Source organism: Cynocephalus volans, chromosome 1 (genome assembly GCF_027409185.1).
Source record: "Cynocephalus volans isolate mCynVol1 chromosome 1, mCynVol1.pri, whole genome shotgun sequence".
Lineage (NCBI taxonomy): Eukaryota > Metazoa > Chordata > Mammalia > Dermoptera > Cynocephalidae > Cynocephalus > Cynocephalus volans.
In genome coordinates this window covers 48074237-48091149 of record NC_084460.1, presented here as the reverse complement: position 1 = coordinate 48091149, position 16913 = coordinate 48074237, and the positions used below count along the sequence as shown (strand labels likewise).

Sequence of the window (16913 nt, the reverse complement as noted above, 5' to 3'; positions counted from 1 at the left end):
ACTAACTGAGGTTTATTAACCTCCATCTTATTCAAGCCCATATCATTTTGCCTAATCTAACATTAGGCAACTTTGTAGTAGGTGCTCAATAAACTTTTGTTGCTTGAGTGGTACCTCCTACCCTCTAGGCGGCTGTGTGTGGGGGGTCACTTAGAGTATGAAATATGGAGTTATTGCCCACTGTCAGTCCTGCCTCTCTAACCTGCTAGTTCCACGACCCATTCTAGTGTGTCTGAATTTCCATTTTCTTGCCTGTAAAATTGTGAAACTATTTATTCCTCTATCTTAAGGTTCTGATGTGATGAATAAATGAAATAATGCAAGTAAGTATCTCATTTGGCCTGGTGTCTGGCACTTAGTAAGCACTCGACTAAAAAAGTTAGCCTTCATATATAATAATTTTTATTGTCTCTAATAATATGAGCACCATGTATTAACAGAGACACATAGATAACAGAGACACATCATATTAATCAGTCGAAACGTATTTGAGTTCCTTCAATGTTTTGAACTGTTCTTAGTACATGTATTGTGAATTTTTGCCACCATCTAAGAGAACAGCCAAGGTAATAACAGTGGAACCTAGAGTCTTCCTTTCTGCCCCACATTGCTTAGTACCCATTGCCTGCTCTTCTTTTATATCTGTGAGGAGGACACAATAAGAATGACCTAATATTGAGAGATTAGACCAAAATTAGTATTGTTGATAAAGAACTAAGCAATTCATTATCAGATTTCTTGAGTATTTTATCAAGCATCAAGTATGGGGTATTACTAAATGCACAGCTGAGACCACAGACTCCAGTATGGTCTGCATTTGTCTATGGCCAGTTATCTTAGAACAGTTATGCACAAACTTGTGTACAGCTCAGAACCACTTGGAGGGCTTGTTAGAACAGACTGCTGAGCCCCACCTCCCAGAGTTTCTGATTCAGTGGATCTGGAGTGGGTCTCAAGAATTTATGTTTCCAACAGGCTTCCAGGTGATGCTGAAGTTGCTGGTCCTGGAATCACATTTGCAGAACAGTGGTTAGCTTAGAGAATGGAGTTCAAGGAGCCAAAGCTCTGAATTCAGCCCCATCCAGCCCTGCCACAAATGCCAGTATCTATAGAGGGCGATAAAAGATGGAAAATGGAATGCTCAGTGTAACTCATATCTCTAAATACAACAAAACACCCATGGCCTAAATGTTAAGCTAGTAATGGAAGGCTAGCAATGGTTCAATTGTTCATTCAATTACTTATTCATGCAAAATGTTCAACCACCTCCTGTTTCCCACATTAGTATTTCCATCATCGTTTATTTATCCAAGAATTATCTAATCCCAGAGTTTAGGATTTTGTTGTTGTTGCCACTACTTTTGGAGGACAACACCTGAGTTTAATCAGACTCTGGTTGCAGATCATGTGGAAATCTATGTCCCTCGTGAGTAATACATTTGCCATTGATCTTCCATTTGCCTTGATCCTGAATCTCACTAATGAATGACTGAGGTCATCTATTTCAGAACTTCCTTGCAGTCTCCATGTTGCTGTGCTTGTGGTAGCTGAAAGGCCATTGTCTGTTTGTCATTGTAGTCAGTGAGAGGGGACGGAGGGAGCACCCACTCTGAAGAAATGAATGGGAAAGACTCCAGCTGCCAAGTAAGTGACCTTGAGCTCAGTTTGGTGGTGGGTTCAGCGGACGTGTTCTTAGCTTCTTTCCAGCCTCCTTTTCAATGCAATTTTCAGCCACAGCCCACTCATTTAGCATCTCTCAATGAAGCACCTGCTATGTCCCAGGCACAGTGCTGGGCTCTGCGGACTCAAGCATGAACACACCAGAGTTCCTCAGCTGTTTCTTATCAAAGAAAAGGCTTTCACACATGCTCTTTCCTCTTTTCCACATGGAAAATTCCTTCTTAACCCTCACATCTTGCCATAAATGTCACCTCCTCAAAGAGACCTTCCCTATCTCTCATCACTACCTCTTGTTTTTGACTTCATGGCACTTGTCACAACCTGCCATAATTCATTTGTCTCCTCTGCCCCTTCCCACTCCTGCCTGGAACATGTGGGGTGTGAGGAGCCTCCTCTATTTTTCTGTCATGTCATATGGTGCCCAGTGCATAGTAGGAGCTACTTCTTGAATAGGTTAGTGAAAGACAGGGGTCACATAGTTCACTAAGAATATATTTCTTTTGTTCTAAAGAAACATAGCTGTGGGATTTTTATAACTACATATGTCTTTTAAAAATGAAATCATGCACAACACCCTATTTTATAACTTGCACTCCTTTTTAATTTAAAAATACACCTCCACAAAAGTATCATCAAATATTCTTCTACTAGTTTTGGCAACACAGAGAAGTGGCTAAGTGCTTGAATTGTGGACTCAAACATCTGGGCTCAAATCCCAGCACAGCCATGTTTTTAGCTGTGTGACTCAAATTACCAGATCTCCCAGTGCCTCCGCTTCCTCATCTGTACAATGGAGCTTCGTAGGGTTGTCATACTTAGAGGAATCAATACATGTAGAACATTTCTAGTACAGAGGGATCAATAAATGTTAGTTGCTGTATTAGTCAGCATGGGCTGCTGTAACAAAATGGGCAGCTTAAACAACAGAAATTTATTTCTCACAGTTCTGGCAACTGGAAAAACCAAGATTAAGGGGCCAGCAGGGCTCAGTTCCTGGTGAGGGCTCTCTTCTGGCTTGTAGGTAGCCACCTTCTTGGTGTGTCCTCACATGGCAGAGAGAGAGAGAGAGAACGCTCTCTGGTGTCTCTTCTTACAAGGACACTAACTAATCCTATCAGATCAGGGCCCCACCCTATGACTTAATTTCACCTTAATTACTTGCTTACTTCAACACAATCACGTTGGGGATTAGGACTTCAATATACAAATGGGGGGGGGGGGACATAAATCAGTCCATAGCAGTTTCTCTCTGTTACCATTGATATGCTTCTGATAGGGAATTACTATTCTGTAACGTTACTCATATCACACACACACAAACTGACAGCAATGGCTGTAAACACTTTACGGTATTTCTATTTCCATAATAATTGGTTTATCCTACATATTTCAACAGGGAAAATATTGGTTTTTACTACATTTAACTTTTCTTTTCCCTTTTTTAATGTATATACTATGCCTGGACCCCAAACCCATTCTCTAGACCACATTGGAAACAAAATTCCCAAAGGTTACTACTTGGGGGACATGATAAACTTACTATATTCAAAAAGAAATATTCAAATATATTTTTATATTTCATCTGAAATCCTACAGTGAAACAGCTATGCCAATATTTTGGTGATTCTAAAATTGGAATGAAGTCTGAAAACCTGAATGAGCCGGAAAGAAACACCATTCTATTTACACTCATCTAGGAGTGTTTTGAGAATCCATCTGAGAATTCTGTTTTCCAGGGCCTTGGATCCAGATTTGAGGAGACTAGGGTGTCCTCACAGGGAGATGACAAATGCTTTTTTTTTTTTTGCAACCGGTAAAGGGATCGTAACCCTTGGCTTGGTGTCGTCTGCACCCCGCTCAGCCAATGAGCGCACCGGCCATCCCTGTATAGGATCCGAACCTGCGGCCTCGGTGCTCCTAGTGCCGCTGCGCTCCCAGCTCCGCACTCTCCCGAGTGAGCCATGGGGCTGGACCGACAAATGCTTTTTTTTTTTTTTTGTCTTTTTGTGACCGGCCACACTGCGCTCAGCCAGTGAGCGCACCGCCCATCCTTATATAGAATCCAAACCCGCGGTGGGAGCACTGCTGCGCTCCCAGCACCGCACTCTCCCAAGTGCGCCATGGGGTCAGCCCCAAATGCTTTTTTTAATTTGGGGGGTTGGGAGTAGACATTCTCTGCCCCTTTCAGATGTGCCCTCCCAGGTTTATAAAAGTCTTAGTTGATGTTTCTAAGAAAAGAGGCCCAAGGCACTGCTGGTCGAGGTTGGCCTCCAGAGTCCAAATAAAATGCAATGTTTCCATGATAGCATCTCTAAGTTCCAGGAGAGGATAACCTCAGATGATTCAGATGTCAATAATTTTTGTTGTAAGTTTTGAGACCAAGTCCAACCCCAATTAAAGTTTTTAATCTTCTGAATTTAATGAAAAAGTAATCATCACACAGTTTAGATTCCTAGCTTACTGTAAAGAAAGGAGACAGCCAACTATTGTCTTCAGAAATTAATGTTTCTAAGCCATCAAAAAGAAAATTTAAGCTTAATAGGAATGAGGTAACCATGTAGTAAATGGCCACTATTCATCAAAAGCTCCCCTCTTGAAAAAAACCAATGTCCAATGAGAGCTGTTGGTTTTTGGATACTTCCCACTTCCTGCCCCACAGTGATTTGGGAAGGAAAATTTTTTGGAAACATTTGGAAGGCTAGTTGCTGGCCATTTGCTCAACACATTTTAATGGAGACCTGCTATATGTTGGCCCTACCCAAGGTGCTGTGGATAAAGCAATGGAAGAGAAAGGGATTTGTTCTCTGGAGCTCACCTTCCACTGGAAGGAGACAGACAGAGCATTTTCAAATGAACAAAGAAATCCCTGAGATGATTGCAAATATAAATAAAATAAAGCAGCATTCCATGAGAGGGGCTGGGCCTTCTTTAGACCATGCAACCAGGGACTGCTTCTCCAAGAAGGTGACATTTGAGCTAAGACCTGATAGAAAAGAAGCAGCCATCATCTGAGACCCTGGCAGTATACCAGGTGGAAGTAAACGCAGATGTGGAGCCATGTTTTGATGATAAGATTCTTCAAGGAACCAAAGGAGATGTGTGGCTGGAGCAGTGCAAGCAAAAAGGGACAGGAGGCAAGTTTAGAGAGGCACAAGGGCCTCTGTCATGTAACATTCAGCAATTATTTACCCAGTGCCTTGTCTGCACTAGGCACTCAGATCTGCACAATTTGTCTTAAAAAGAATAATTGCTGGAAACGTTAAGCCAAGGTGACCAACTTGTCCCAGTTTGCCTGGAACTTTGCTGGTTGTAAACTGTAAGTTCCATGTCTTGGAACCCCCACTCCCAGACAAACCACGTGATTGGTCACCCTATGTGTGGCCTTTCCCTTGTGCTGGACACTGTGCCAGATAGGCTTTCCATTTTCAGCCAAGTTAATCCTCACAGCGCTGCTAGGTGTCATTTCTTTTACTACTTCCATACAGATGAGGAAACTGAGTGATCAGTTTGTTCCAGGTCACATGGCAAGGATGTGACAGAACAAGGGCCAAGCCAGGTCCCTCTGACCCCACACACTGAGCCTTAGCCACTTACCACATCTTAAAATTTTCCACACAACAGGAATGGAGGCATTTGGACAGAGTCACTGGTTTCTGCCTTTCTGAAGAGCATCGTGGTGGGCATTTCTGTGTCATCCCAAAGCCAATCCCTGCTCTGGGCTGTCTCTGGGACTTGGACACCCGTAGCTTAGCATTTGCTGCAGCTTTGGTGGCTGGACTCTGCCAGGAGGACTTCAGACATGCAGTTACAGGACAGCATCTCAGGGTGCACGGGATGTCTGGTGCGTCTTTCCCTGAGCACGTCTACCTTCCGAATGCTGCCACCTTGGAAAACCTTCGAGACTGAGGAGCTTCATCAGCTTGTCTCCTCTCGTACTTCTAAGGGGTGTGCTTGACTCTCTGATGTGAAGTGACATGTCTCCTTTGGTTGCTGCCTTCTCAATCAAAACTGAAACTTTGTCATAGAAATTTTTACCTGGGGACAATACATAACTAACTTTATGAATCAAGGTCATCACATGTATCTGGTGGTCAAATGTGGCCCACAAGGATACTGGTGTTCTAGTTATTTGCCATGATCAAGGCTTTAAAACTTTTGAAGTAAATATTTGAAAGGTTGCAGTTAGAGAAATTCAATTTCAAGTTTTCGTTGAAAAAATAGAAGATCTGACAGCACTGGGGCTGCAAGCCTACCTGGTGTCTGAGCCACTATTGTCCTTCCCTTTGGACAGAATATGTGACTTTCACTTTGCCACAGTCCCCCGTACTCCATATTGTCTCCCCAACATCGAAGGCAGCATTGCTCCAACTGGTGTTTTTCTCACTCTGGAGAAGTATTTCTTTGGACCTATGTTGCTTTCACAGCTGGAGAAATAGGGTCTCCATGTGATTATTCTTACCCCTAACCTTTTTAGTCTTTACATTATCTATCTGGCATTTCAGTTAAGTAAATTATGAGAAAGGAGTTTCTACTTCCTAACAGACTTTTTTGTTATCTGTAATTTATCCAGCATTTTCCAGAATTTTGGATTTTATAGCTTCATCCCTCCAAATTGTAGGAACCAAGCAGGATTGTAAACCTTCCATTTTGGCGTAGAAGGATGTACATTCAAAACTAGAAGTAAAACAAACATCTTCTTTGACCACCATTTCATGAAATGAAAGGATAGTTTCACACCAAAAATTAAGATAGATGCCATCATGAAGAAAAGAATGGGCACCCCCAAAAAAGTCAGATGTGGTTGCAAGTGGCAGAAGCCCTCTCAAAGCCAGCTGAATAAAAGGGCTGCAGGGGCAGCTAGATCCAGGAGGCACACACGATATCATCAGTTCCTCATGCCTCTCTCTCTCTCTCTCTCTCTCCATCTCTCAGCTCTGCCTTTCTCTGTGTTGGCTTCTTTTCAAGCACATTTTCTCTGGAAATGGTGGTGGTTCTGGAAGCACCAGTCTTCCGTCTTTTAGTCTTCCATCTTTATAGGTTCAAAATCCAAGGGAAGGGGAGCAGGCCTCTCTCTCTTGATTATTTTATCAAAGCTCTGAGATTAGCTCAGTTTTTATCTGTGTTTGGCTATCCTGAACCAATCACAGCAGCCCAATCACATGCCATGCTCTGATTGGCCAGGCCTGAGTCCCATGCCGTTGTCCGGAGTGGAGTTAGTTTTCCTAGACCACGTGGAGGAGTAGACGGGTAGAACGACGGTTTCCCAGGGAAAATCTAGGTTCTCGTGCTAGAAGCAGGGGGAAAGAATGCTTGCTGGGAAAGCATAAAATTAGTTAGTGGATTACAGGTAAATAAGGAAATATCTCCTACCATGACCTTGCACCACGATAAGTGTTTACACATTAAAAAAATTTTTTTTTCATTTCACCCAGGATTCATGAAAATGTAGACACCATTCAACATTTGAACATCTCTGTTTTAACATATTTATTCACCTGCTGTTGAGCATTGTCTTGCAGCCACTAAAAGTGCACTCTGTTTGAAACTGCTGTAGCCATCGGACTCCACAGAGAAGGCCATCACGCCACCAGAGCCGGAACTGGCAGGAGCAGCCCACAAGGGCAAAGAGGGTGCCTCAAAGAACAAGAAGCCGGCAGCCGAGGTGATCAAGCAGAAGAGCAACAGGCAGGACGCCAAAGACCCAGCCCAGTGCGGCGAGCAGGCCACGGTTCGTGGCAACTCACTGCAGAACGGGGACAAGCCTCAGAAGAGACCTGAGAAGCGGCGGCAGTCCCTCGGGGGCTTCTTTAAGGGCCTGGTAGGTGGATTCCTTGACCTCTTTCTGGGCTTTTGGGAAAGGGGTGTGGTTCCCACCTCCAAAGGGGACAGATTGGGTAGGGGCTGGCTGGACATTTGGCAAACAAACACTTATTGAGCGCCTACTACATGCCAGGCACTGCATTAGGCATGGAGAGCAAGAGGGACGTAGCCACTGCTGCTCTGGAGCCCACAGTCAGGTGCAGGATTGATGGGGCTCCGGGTGCTGAGTGTGGGAAGAGCTTGGAGGGGAGGAGGAAGGCATTGAAGAGAGCCTGAATGTGAGGACTTGGCCTGGCCTTGAGCTTGAGAGGAGTGACAGGGAAGGCTGCTCAGAGGAGATCATATCTACTGTGGACCTTGGCTGAGCCTATGGAGAGGCAAGGGGAGGTGGGAAGACAGAGTGTGCTCCAGGCAGTGGGAACAGCAGCTGCAAAGGTGGGATGGAGGAAAGCCTGGGGTTGAAGTTCATTCTGGCTGCAGTAGAGAATACAAGGACGCCAGAGGTTGGCAGGGAACAGGTGATGATGGTTCACCTGGACCAAAGGGAGCTTCAAAGACTTTTTAAACAAGGGAGACTTCTCTGAGCCTGAGCCTGAGTGCTGGGTACAGAAATGACTGTAGCAGAGCTCCTGCCCTCCATGACTTCACAGCCCAGTGGAGGTAGGGCTGGCGAGTAGAGGCCAGACATTAAATGATTAATTGCCATGTGAGGTTGCCACCTCAAACTTGGCACTATTGACACTTTGGGCTGGATACTTCCTTGTTATGGGGGACAGTTCTGTGCATTGTAGGACATTTAGAAACATTCCTGTCCTCTACCCACAACATCTTAACAGCACCTGCTCCCAGTTGTGACAATCAAAATTGTGTCTAGACATTGGCAAATGCCTCTTGGGAGACAAAATCACCTCTGGTTAAGGACCATTGGATTAGATCCACCTCCCATGTGAGGTAGCTACACGACCTGTGGGATTCTTTGTGTCTTATTTGGTTCTTCTGTGTCTCTGCATATCTGCTTATCCACAGAAGCCCTGGTTGGGGTTCTCTGAACCAGATTTCTCATCTGTAAAAGAGTAATAATGCGTAACTCACAGGGCCATTGAAACAATCACATGAGATACAGTATGTAATCTCATAGCACAGTGCCTGAGACCTAGAGAACAGTCAGCATGCAGGAGCCATCGTCATTGTGATTATCATCATCAGTTTTGTTCAGCACCTTGCACATAATAGATGCTCTGGTAAATATTTGTTGAATGAATGAATGGGGAATTAATGCATTATGAGCTTACCTCATTTATATTATATTACACCAGTTTGGAGTGTTAACAGAAAAACTTTAGACAAATTAAATTTAACAGAGTTGATTTGAACAAAGAACAATTCATGAATCGAGCAGCATTCAAACCCAGAAGAGGTTTAGAGAGCTCCACCCAGCAGTGTGAGCAGGAGGCTTTTATGGTCCAGACACAGAAGCAAAGCAGAGAAATCACCTGATTGGCTATAGCTAGGCCTTTGCTTTATTTGGGCATTGTCTGATTGGGTGGCTGCCCATGACTGGCCAAAGCTGTTTGTGATTGGCTGAAACCCAGTTCTTTGTTACAAAAAATATACTCCTAAATTAAGTTTTGGTTTATTTACATACTAAGTTAGGTTGCAGTTTATTACCTAGAAACTCCAAGGAAGGAAACTGCCTCAGGCCAATGGCCTCCTGCTTATTTAATTTAACAGGGGTATAAATGTACAATTGTGTTACCCCCTGGATGGCTGCTAGATGCAGAGGAATTGCTTTTTACTGGTTACTTAGGCAGACTGGTGAAAAAGGTAATTTAGATTTGCTTATTTTAATCTCCTCCACAAAATGGAAGCTCAGCTCCACCACCAGATTTCCAGCTCCACAAGGTCAGGGCTTCATCTTTTGGGTTCCCAGCTGTATCTCAAGCACCTGGAATAGGACCAAGTACACAGTAGGTGCTCAACAAACAAAAGGATGAATGGATAAGATTAAAGTATAATAGATATTAAAATATGATGTATGAAATTAGAATAAGTTACTTGAAATTATTATCCTCTAATGAAATGTGCTCACCTTCAATCATACTTACGATTTCTACTTGCATGTTTAAAAAATACCAACTTTGCAGATTGAGGCACTGAGACTAGGCACTCATTAATGACTTGATTTACATATTAAAAAATTGAAATTCCTTCCTTCCTTTCTTCCCTCCTTTCTTCTTCTATCTTTCTTCCACAAATATGTATTCAGTGCTCATCTAAAACATACTCACACATAGTTTTTCTCTCCTATGCCACAAAATGTATTGTTCCTTGTTAGTTTCCTTCTCTCTGGACGTGACACAGACCTCACACTAATCATGCAGGCTTTGTGATGTTTTTGTTGGTGTGGGGTGTCCAGATGTTCATGGAAACCACGAATGGCAGTTTGTAGCCTTAAGAGAAATACTTTACTCACCCAGGTGAGGGGCTGTTGGATTTGCTGTCATAGGGCTTCTCAAATATACTGTGCACATGAATCACCTGGAGATCTAGTTAATATGCGCATTGTGGTTATGCTCTGAGGTGAGACCTGTGATTCTGCACATCTAACAAGCTCCTAGGTTAGTGAGGAAGATGCTGGGCCATGGACCATACTTTGAGTAGCAAGTTACTAAAGAACCAGAAATGAAGAATTAGGGGAAATATTTGAGTTTCTTTTAGTTTCTTTTTTTTTCCCCAGCATGTGATTCATTTTAGAGGATCATGTGTTTAAAATAAGTAATACTCAGAGGATGACTTACATCTTGGCTTTTAATTATTGTAATAGAAGCCAGTCTCTGCAATAGGTGGGAAGTCTGAAAAAGAAAGATGGTGTGGAAAAGGTCAGATGATTACTAATATCTAGTCATTCATTTAACAGATATACGTAGAATGCCTTGTAGATTCCTGACACTGAGCTAAACCACGGGTGTGCAAACTGCACCCTTGTTTTTGTGAATAAAAAGTTTTATTGAAACACAGCCATGTTCATTCATTTACATATTGTCTGTGGCTGCTTTCACACTAAAACATCAGAATTGAGTACTTGCAACAGACACTGTATGGCCTGCTGTAAAGCCTCAGGTATCTACCATCTGGCCCTTCATAGAAAACATGTACCAAGCCTTGAGCTAGTCACTGGGGATGGATTCAACTAACAAAGGGGACAAAACCCCTGATTTCAAGAGTTCACATTGCAGTGAGAAAGCATAAGACTGCAAAGTAGATAAATTTTAAAAAAATTAAAATTCAAAAATTAAAAACAAAATTAACAAGCAAAAATGTAAGTGTGGGAAGTCATTGAGGGAAATAAACAGGGAACATGATGGAGTTTGCCTGGGCTGGGGGGAGGGTGTGTGTTGCTACTTTGAACTGGTGGATCCAGAAAGTGACCCTAAGCCGATAGCATTTGAGGTGAGACAGGAACAGGAAGAGAGCAGGCTCTTCACTGCCAGAGGAAGGACAGCCACTGGCAAAGGCCCTGTCGTGGGAAGGAGCTTAGTGAGCTTCTGTGTCTGAGGAAGAGAAAGGAGCCCTTGTTGCTGGGGTGCGGGGGAACAAGGTGGATAACGCAAGGAGGTGAGATCAGAGCCATGGCAGGGACCAGCTCGTGTGGCTGTGCAGGCTGTGCAGAGAATGTTGACATAATCCCACTTCAACTGGGAAGCTGTTAACGGGTGCAAAGAAGGAGGTGTTGGACCCTGTCCATAACTTTTAAAGATATCTTTCCCTGCTGCAGTGGAGAAATGGCATTGATGGGCAAGGGCAGAAATAGGAGCCCAGTTAATGCATGTCCAGAGCTACCTGGGAGAGCCGATGGCAGTTGGCCTGCGGACACTTACAGAGGTGACAAGAAGTGAGTGGGTTTGAGGCACTAACCACAGACCTAGACACCAGGCTCCTCCACTGGGTTCCTTTGCATACATCTCCTTTTTGGTGATGGCAACAGTCCTTCAAGATAGGACTGTTCGTTCCCCACTTCACAGAGGGGTAAGCCAGGTCTCCGAGGAGTCATGTTCTCTGCCTGACATCAAGCACATTCTAAGAAGCAGAGGCAGGGTTCATTCCAGGGCTCCCAGCTCCAGCTCCTGCCTCCTCCCTTTGTCACGAGCCCCACCACAGCATGGAGGATTGAGGGAGGGCTTTCCTGCCACTTTCCAAAGATCGGGCCTCCACGGCCTTTGAGCGGACACACCCCCCAGGTGGCCTGACCCCCTTCCTGAGAGGGGAGTGCCGGCAGCCACACCTGGCACCAGCCAGGAAACCATCGCAGCCCCTGCCACCCACAGGAAATGAGCTCCTGGCCGGCCAGTCCCTGCACGATCTTTGCCTCCTGGTGACATCCTCTCAACTCAGCTCCTCTTTCCTCTCCCCACCCCCATGCGGATTGGGTGCGCACCAAGAGCAGCTACTTTGATTGAAAAGTCTGAAAAGAATTGGAAGGAAGCCCTTACAACTCACAAAGTGCAACTGTGTGCAAACATCTTCTTTTCTTTTTGAGCAGAAGGTCTTCTTTTACAAAAGAAAATGCCACAGATGTGTATGTGTGTGTGTGTGTGTGCGCACGCACGCATGCATACATATATGCATGTACACACATACACACATACACACACATATATATAATAAAAGTAAAGCTACTCTGATTGGAGGAGGACTGGCTCCCCCCACCTCCCAAGCATTGCTCATTTGATGTTCCCCCCTCACTTTTCCCACTTTCACAGGCCCCTAAAGTTCTATGATTTTATGCAGTCCAGTCCACAGGTGTCACAGATGAACAGATGGAGACTTGAAAAGGACAACAGTCTCTCCGCTGGGCCTGGGCTGAACCGAGTGGTGCTGGGGAGAGCAGATGAGCTGAGGCCCAGATTCCAAGTCAGGGTGGCCAGGTCATCACCACACAACCTAGTCCTGGATGATCTCGGAGCCTCGGTTTCTGCAGCTGTAAAACTGGGTTAATAATTGCTGCCCACCTCACTGGGCTGGTGAGAGGGCAGAGGAGAGAGTGGGTTTGGTTTGGCACTAGAAACCGTAAAGTGCAGTCCTTATATATATATACAAGATGTGACCAGGGCTGCATTTATGACTCTGACTTCCAAAGTCCAAGGCCAGAGGTGCCAGAGAGGTGTGTGGGTGGAGTGGGCTGGGTGGGGTCTGCGGCCACCTGCAGAGCAAGTGCCCCATCTAAAGGGGGTGCCGCCCCTCAGCACCAGCCCTGTGTGGCCTTGATGGACTGCTGACCCGATGTGACAGGATCTGCCCATTTCGTCAAGAGGAAAGAACAAAGGTGTGGATTTTTATGTGAAAGTACCTAACTTTTTAGTGCCAACATTTAACTTGAAAAAAATAAAAGAAGAAAATTTGCTTGTCCAAGTTCATCTGTGAGCCAAATTTAGGTCTTTGGCAGCCTCGTAGCAACCTGAGCTGCTCATCGTCTCTAAAGGTGAGTCGGTGGGGGCAGGAAGGATTGCTTCTCCCGTGGCCAGCCTGAGGCCAGGCCCTAGAAATCTACAAGAAGCATGTCCTGGATTTGAACCTAGACCTACCACTTAGTGGCCGTGTGACCTTGGACATGTCACCTTCTGAGTTTCAGGTGCCAGTTCAGTGAAGCTGATAGTACTGATGTCACATGGAGAGGAAATGAGATCATGTACACTATCCTTACGACCATGCCTGGCATGTTTTAAATGGTCAGGGAAAAATAACTGTTTTGTGATGATCTGCCCCTAGATCATGAAGGGGCAGAGGTGAGTAGGATCCTGCCATGCCTGGGGAGTCTGTGCTCTGATCACAGCAATGAATGATTGCAATGCAAAGCAAGTGGAGGGATGGAAATTGCCTGCACTGAGCATGTGAGACAGAAGTGCGGTGCCACCACTTACTAGCAGACATTTGATTCAAGTGACTTATGCTCACTGGGCATCAGTCTCCTCTGTAGCATAGAGTGAGAACGGGGTCAACCTTGTAGGCTTTGGTGGGATCACAAGACCCTCACACAGATGAAGCAACAGACTCACAGGGGTAAGGGGTTGATGGGAGGTCACAAAACTGGAAAGCACTAGATCGGTCCTCAAACCCAGTTATGGCTGACTCCTGAGCCCACGCTTTCAGTGTCTCATGGTGTCCCGGTCATCTTTTTATCTTTTCTTTCTTTCTTTTTTTTTTTTTTTTGTGGCTGGCAGGTACAGGGAACTGAATCCTTGACCTTGGTGTTGCAAGGCTGCGCTGTAACCACTGAGTTAACCAGCAGCCCCCCAGTCATCTTCCCAAAGACTAACGCAATGTGTTCTGTGTAGTAGGTACTCGATACATGTTGTTGAATGAAGGAATGAATCCAACAACCACCACTACATAACTCTTCTACAGCACTTACTATGTGACAAATGCTGTCCTAATCGCATTACATATACTAGCATTTAATCTTCAGAGCCACCCTGTGAACTCCCATTTCACCAATGGTAAAATTAGGTGCAGAAACTTAATCAACTTGACCTAAGTCACACAGCAAGGAAGTGGCAGATCTGAGATTCAAAGCCCAGTGATCTGATTTCAGTGATAAATTACACTATATTACACTACACTATCTAGTAGAATATACTATGCTATGTATACTATAGTGCACTACACTATTTATACACTGTTTATACTATATACATACACTATATATATACCCTATATACATTATATATATTATAGTATGTTTACTATAATATAATATGCTATATATACTATATTATATATCATCCTGTCATATATCATAATATACTATACTATGTATACTCTACTATATTTACATTATAGTACAGAACCCTGTACATGTACTATACTATATATACCTTACAATATTATACTTTCCTACTCTATACTATATATACCATACCATGCTATACTATATATAGTATGCTCTACTATACTATACTATATTTACTGTACTGTACTCTATGCTGTACTATATTATACTATATTTACCACTCTAGACTATATTATATATATATATACTATTAAATATATACTATCTTATACTATCCTATACTACCTTATCCAACACTGTACTATACTATACTACATATATCTGTACTATACTATATATACTTGGCTGTATTATGCTACTCTATACTATACTTTGTGTACACTTTATTGTACTATATATATGATTTTACATTATACTATACTGTAAATCATATATACTATATATATGATTTTACATTATACTATATTGTAAAATAGGGCCAACAAGAATAGTACCTCTGATACATGCAGCAGTGTGGATGAATGTCAAGTCCACTGTGCTATGTGAGAGAAGCTAGGCTCAAAGGCTGTATGCTCTGATTTCACATCCTGGAAAAGGCACAGCCCTAGTGATGGAGAGCAGATCAGTGGTTCGCCAAGGTCTGCAGGTAGGAAGGCATTGACTACAAAGAGCCCAAGGAAGATTTGGGGGCAATGGAACTGCGTGATATCTTTGTTGTGGTGATGGTTACATATTTGTGTTGGTCTAAATTTCTAGAACTATATATGGAGAGTGTTGGTTTTCCTTTTCATAAGTTATACTTGACAGAAAAGATAACACAATAATAATAACGGTGCATGCCTTGTAGCAGTCTTTCACCCACATCCAGTCAGCACTCAGCAGTGCCTGCCATGCACCAGGCACTCGCAAGGCATCGCATACACAGCAGACAGACCCCATGGAGCTCCTATTCTGGTGGTGGAGGCAAGTGTTACGCAAGCAAAATAGATAGTAAGAGCATTTCAGATGGTGACATGTTTTGTAAGACAATAAAACAAGGTGATGTGGCTCGTTGGTGATTGGGAAGGGAGTGACTAAAATGAGCTAGATTTGTGGGGGGTTTCCACACCCCAGGTACTGTTCTAAATGCAGTACACGCATGAGCTCACTTCCTCTTGGGAACAACCCTCTGAGATAAGCTTTAGCAGTCCCATTTTAGTGATAAAGGAACTGAAGCACAGAGAGTTAAGTAATTTGTCCAAGATTTCACAAAAAGCTAGGAAGTAATATAACTGGACGTTGATGCTGGGCATCTGATTGAAGAACATTCTGTTATCCACCACTCATGAATGAGATAAGTTTATTTAGGATGACACTGAGCACAGAGTGCTACATAAATGGCAGTCACGAGGGTGTGCAGAAGAGGGAACACTTGCTACTGTGGGCGGGAAAGTAAACTAGTACAGCCATTATGGAGAACAGCATGGAAATTCCTCAAACAATTAAAAATAGAACTACCATTTGATCCAGCAATCCCATAATTGGGTGTATACCCAAAGGAAATGAAGTCAGTATGTCAAAGAGATAACCACACCCTCATGTTTATTGCAGCACAATCTACAGTAACCGAGATATATAATCAACCTAAGTGTTCAACAAGAGATGAATGGATTTTTAAAAAAAAAAGTGGTGTGTACATGACAGAATACTATTTGGCCATGAAAAAGAATGAAATCCTGTCATTTACATCAACATGGGTGGATATGAAGGACATTATAAGAGAAGCGAGCCAGGCACAGAAAGATAAATACCACGTGACCCTCAGTCATATGCGGAATCTAAGGAGAAAAAAAAAAGTTGATATTTTAGAGTCAGAGAGTAGAACAGTGTTTACCAGAGACTGGAAAGGGGAGGGGAGGAGGAAAAACAGGGAGAGGTTGGGCAACAGGTACAAAATTACAATTAAATGGGGGCATAAGTTCTGATGTTCTATTGCACGTAAGGTGACTATGGTGAACGGTTAAGTTTGTGGATTACGTAATAGCTAGAGGAGAGGCTTTTGAATGTTTTTGTTACAAAGAAATGATAAATGCATAAGGTGATTGATACATTAACTACCCTGACCTGATTATTATACAACATATATGTATCAAAATATCAGATTGTACCTCATAATTACGTACAATTACATTGTGTAAGTTAAAATAAAAAAAAAAGAAAGAAAGAAATAAAACCTCAAAAAGAAAAATAGACAAACAAATAAATAAATAGCAATTGTGGCTGTTGATATTACAGATCTTCAAAAGTCTACAGCTTCTTTATGTTTTTCTCCAGGGACCAAAGCGGATGTTGGATGCTCAAGTGCAAACAGACCCGGTGTCCATCGGACCAGTTGGCAAATCCAAGTAAACAAACCACTACAGTTCCCACCAGGTCCTCCTGCCACCAAGAAGTTTTCTCCCTACTCCATCTCCTCCCCAAACACACTCCATGTATATATATTTTTTTCTTCTCTTACCATCAAATGAAATTCTGCCTACAAATTAAGCCTGAGCTGTTGTATATTGAGGTGTATTATTTATGTCTCTGGTCCAGTCTTTCCTAGCAAATTACTGTAAAGATGGTTTAGCAGGTTAACTAGTTAGGT

At 43.2% G+C, this 16913-nt stretch overlaps 1 protein-coding gene across 6 annotated transcripts in view; it reads left to right on the top strand.

The window, feature by feature from the left end:
• The window catches only part of BCAS1 (brain enriched myelin associated protein 1), a 95941-nt gene extending 79266 nt beyond the window's left edge, over window positions 1-16675 (top strand). For 3 of the 6 annotated variants that reach the window (XM_063075740.1, XM_063075733.1, XM_063075725.1), the window contains 3 exons: window positions 1579-1644; window positions 7235-7498; window positions 16601-16675. In XM_063075740.1, coding sequence (XP_062931810.1) covers window positions 1579-1644; window positions 7235-7498; window positions 16601-16675 — 405 coding nt within the window. The remainder of the gene's footprint in view (window positions 1-1578; window positions 1645-7234; window positions 7499-16600) is intronic. The other 3 variants (XM_063075764.1, XM_063075758.1, XM_063075748.1) reach the window with 1 other exon arrangement.
• Window positions 16676-16913: the final 238 nt, after the last annotated feature.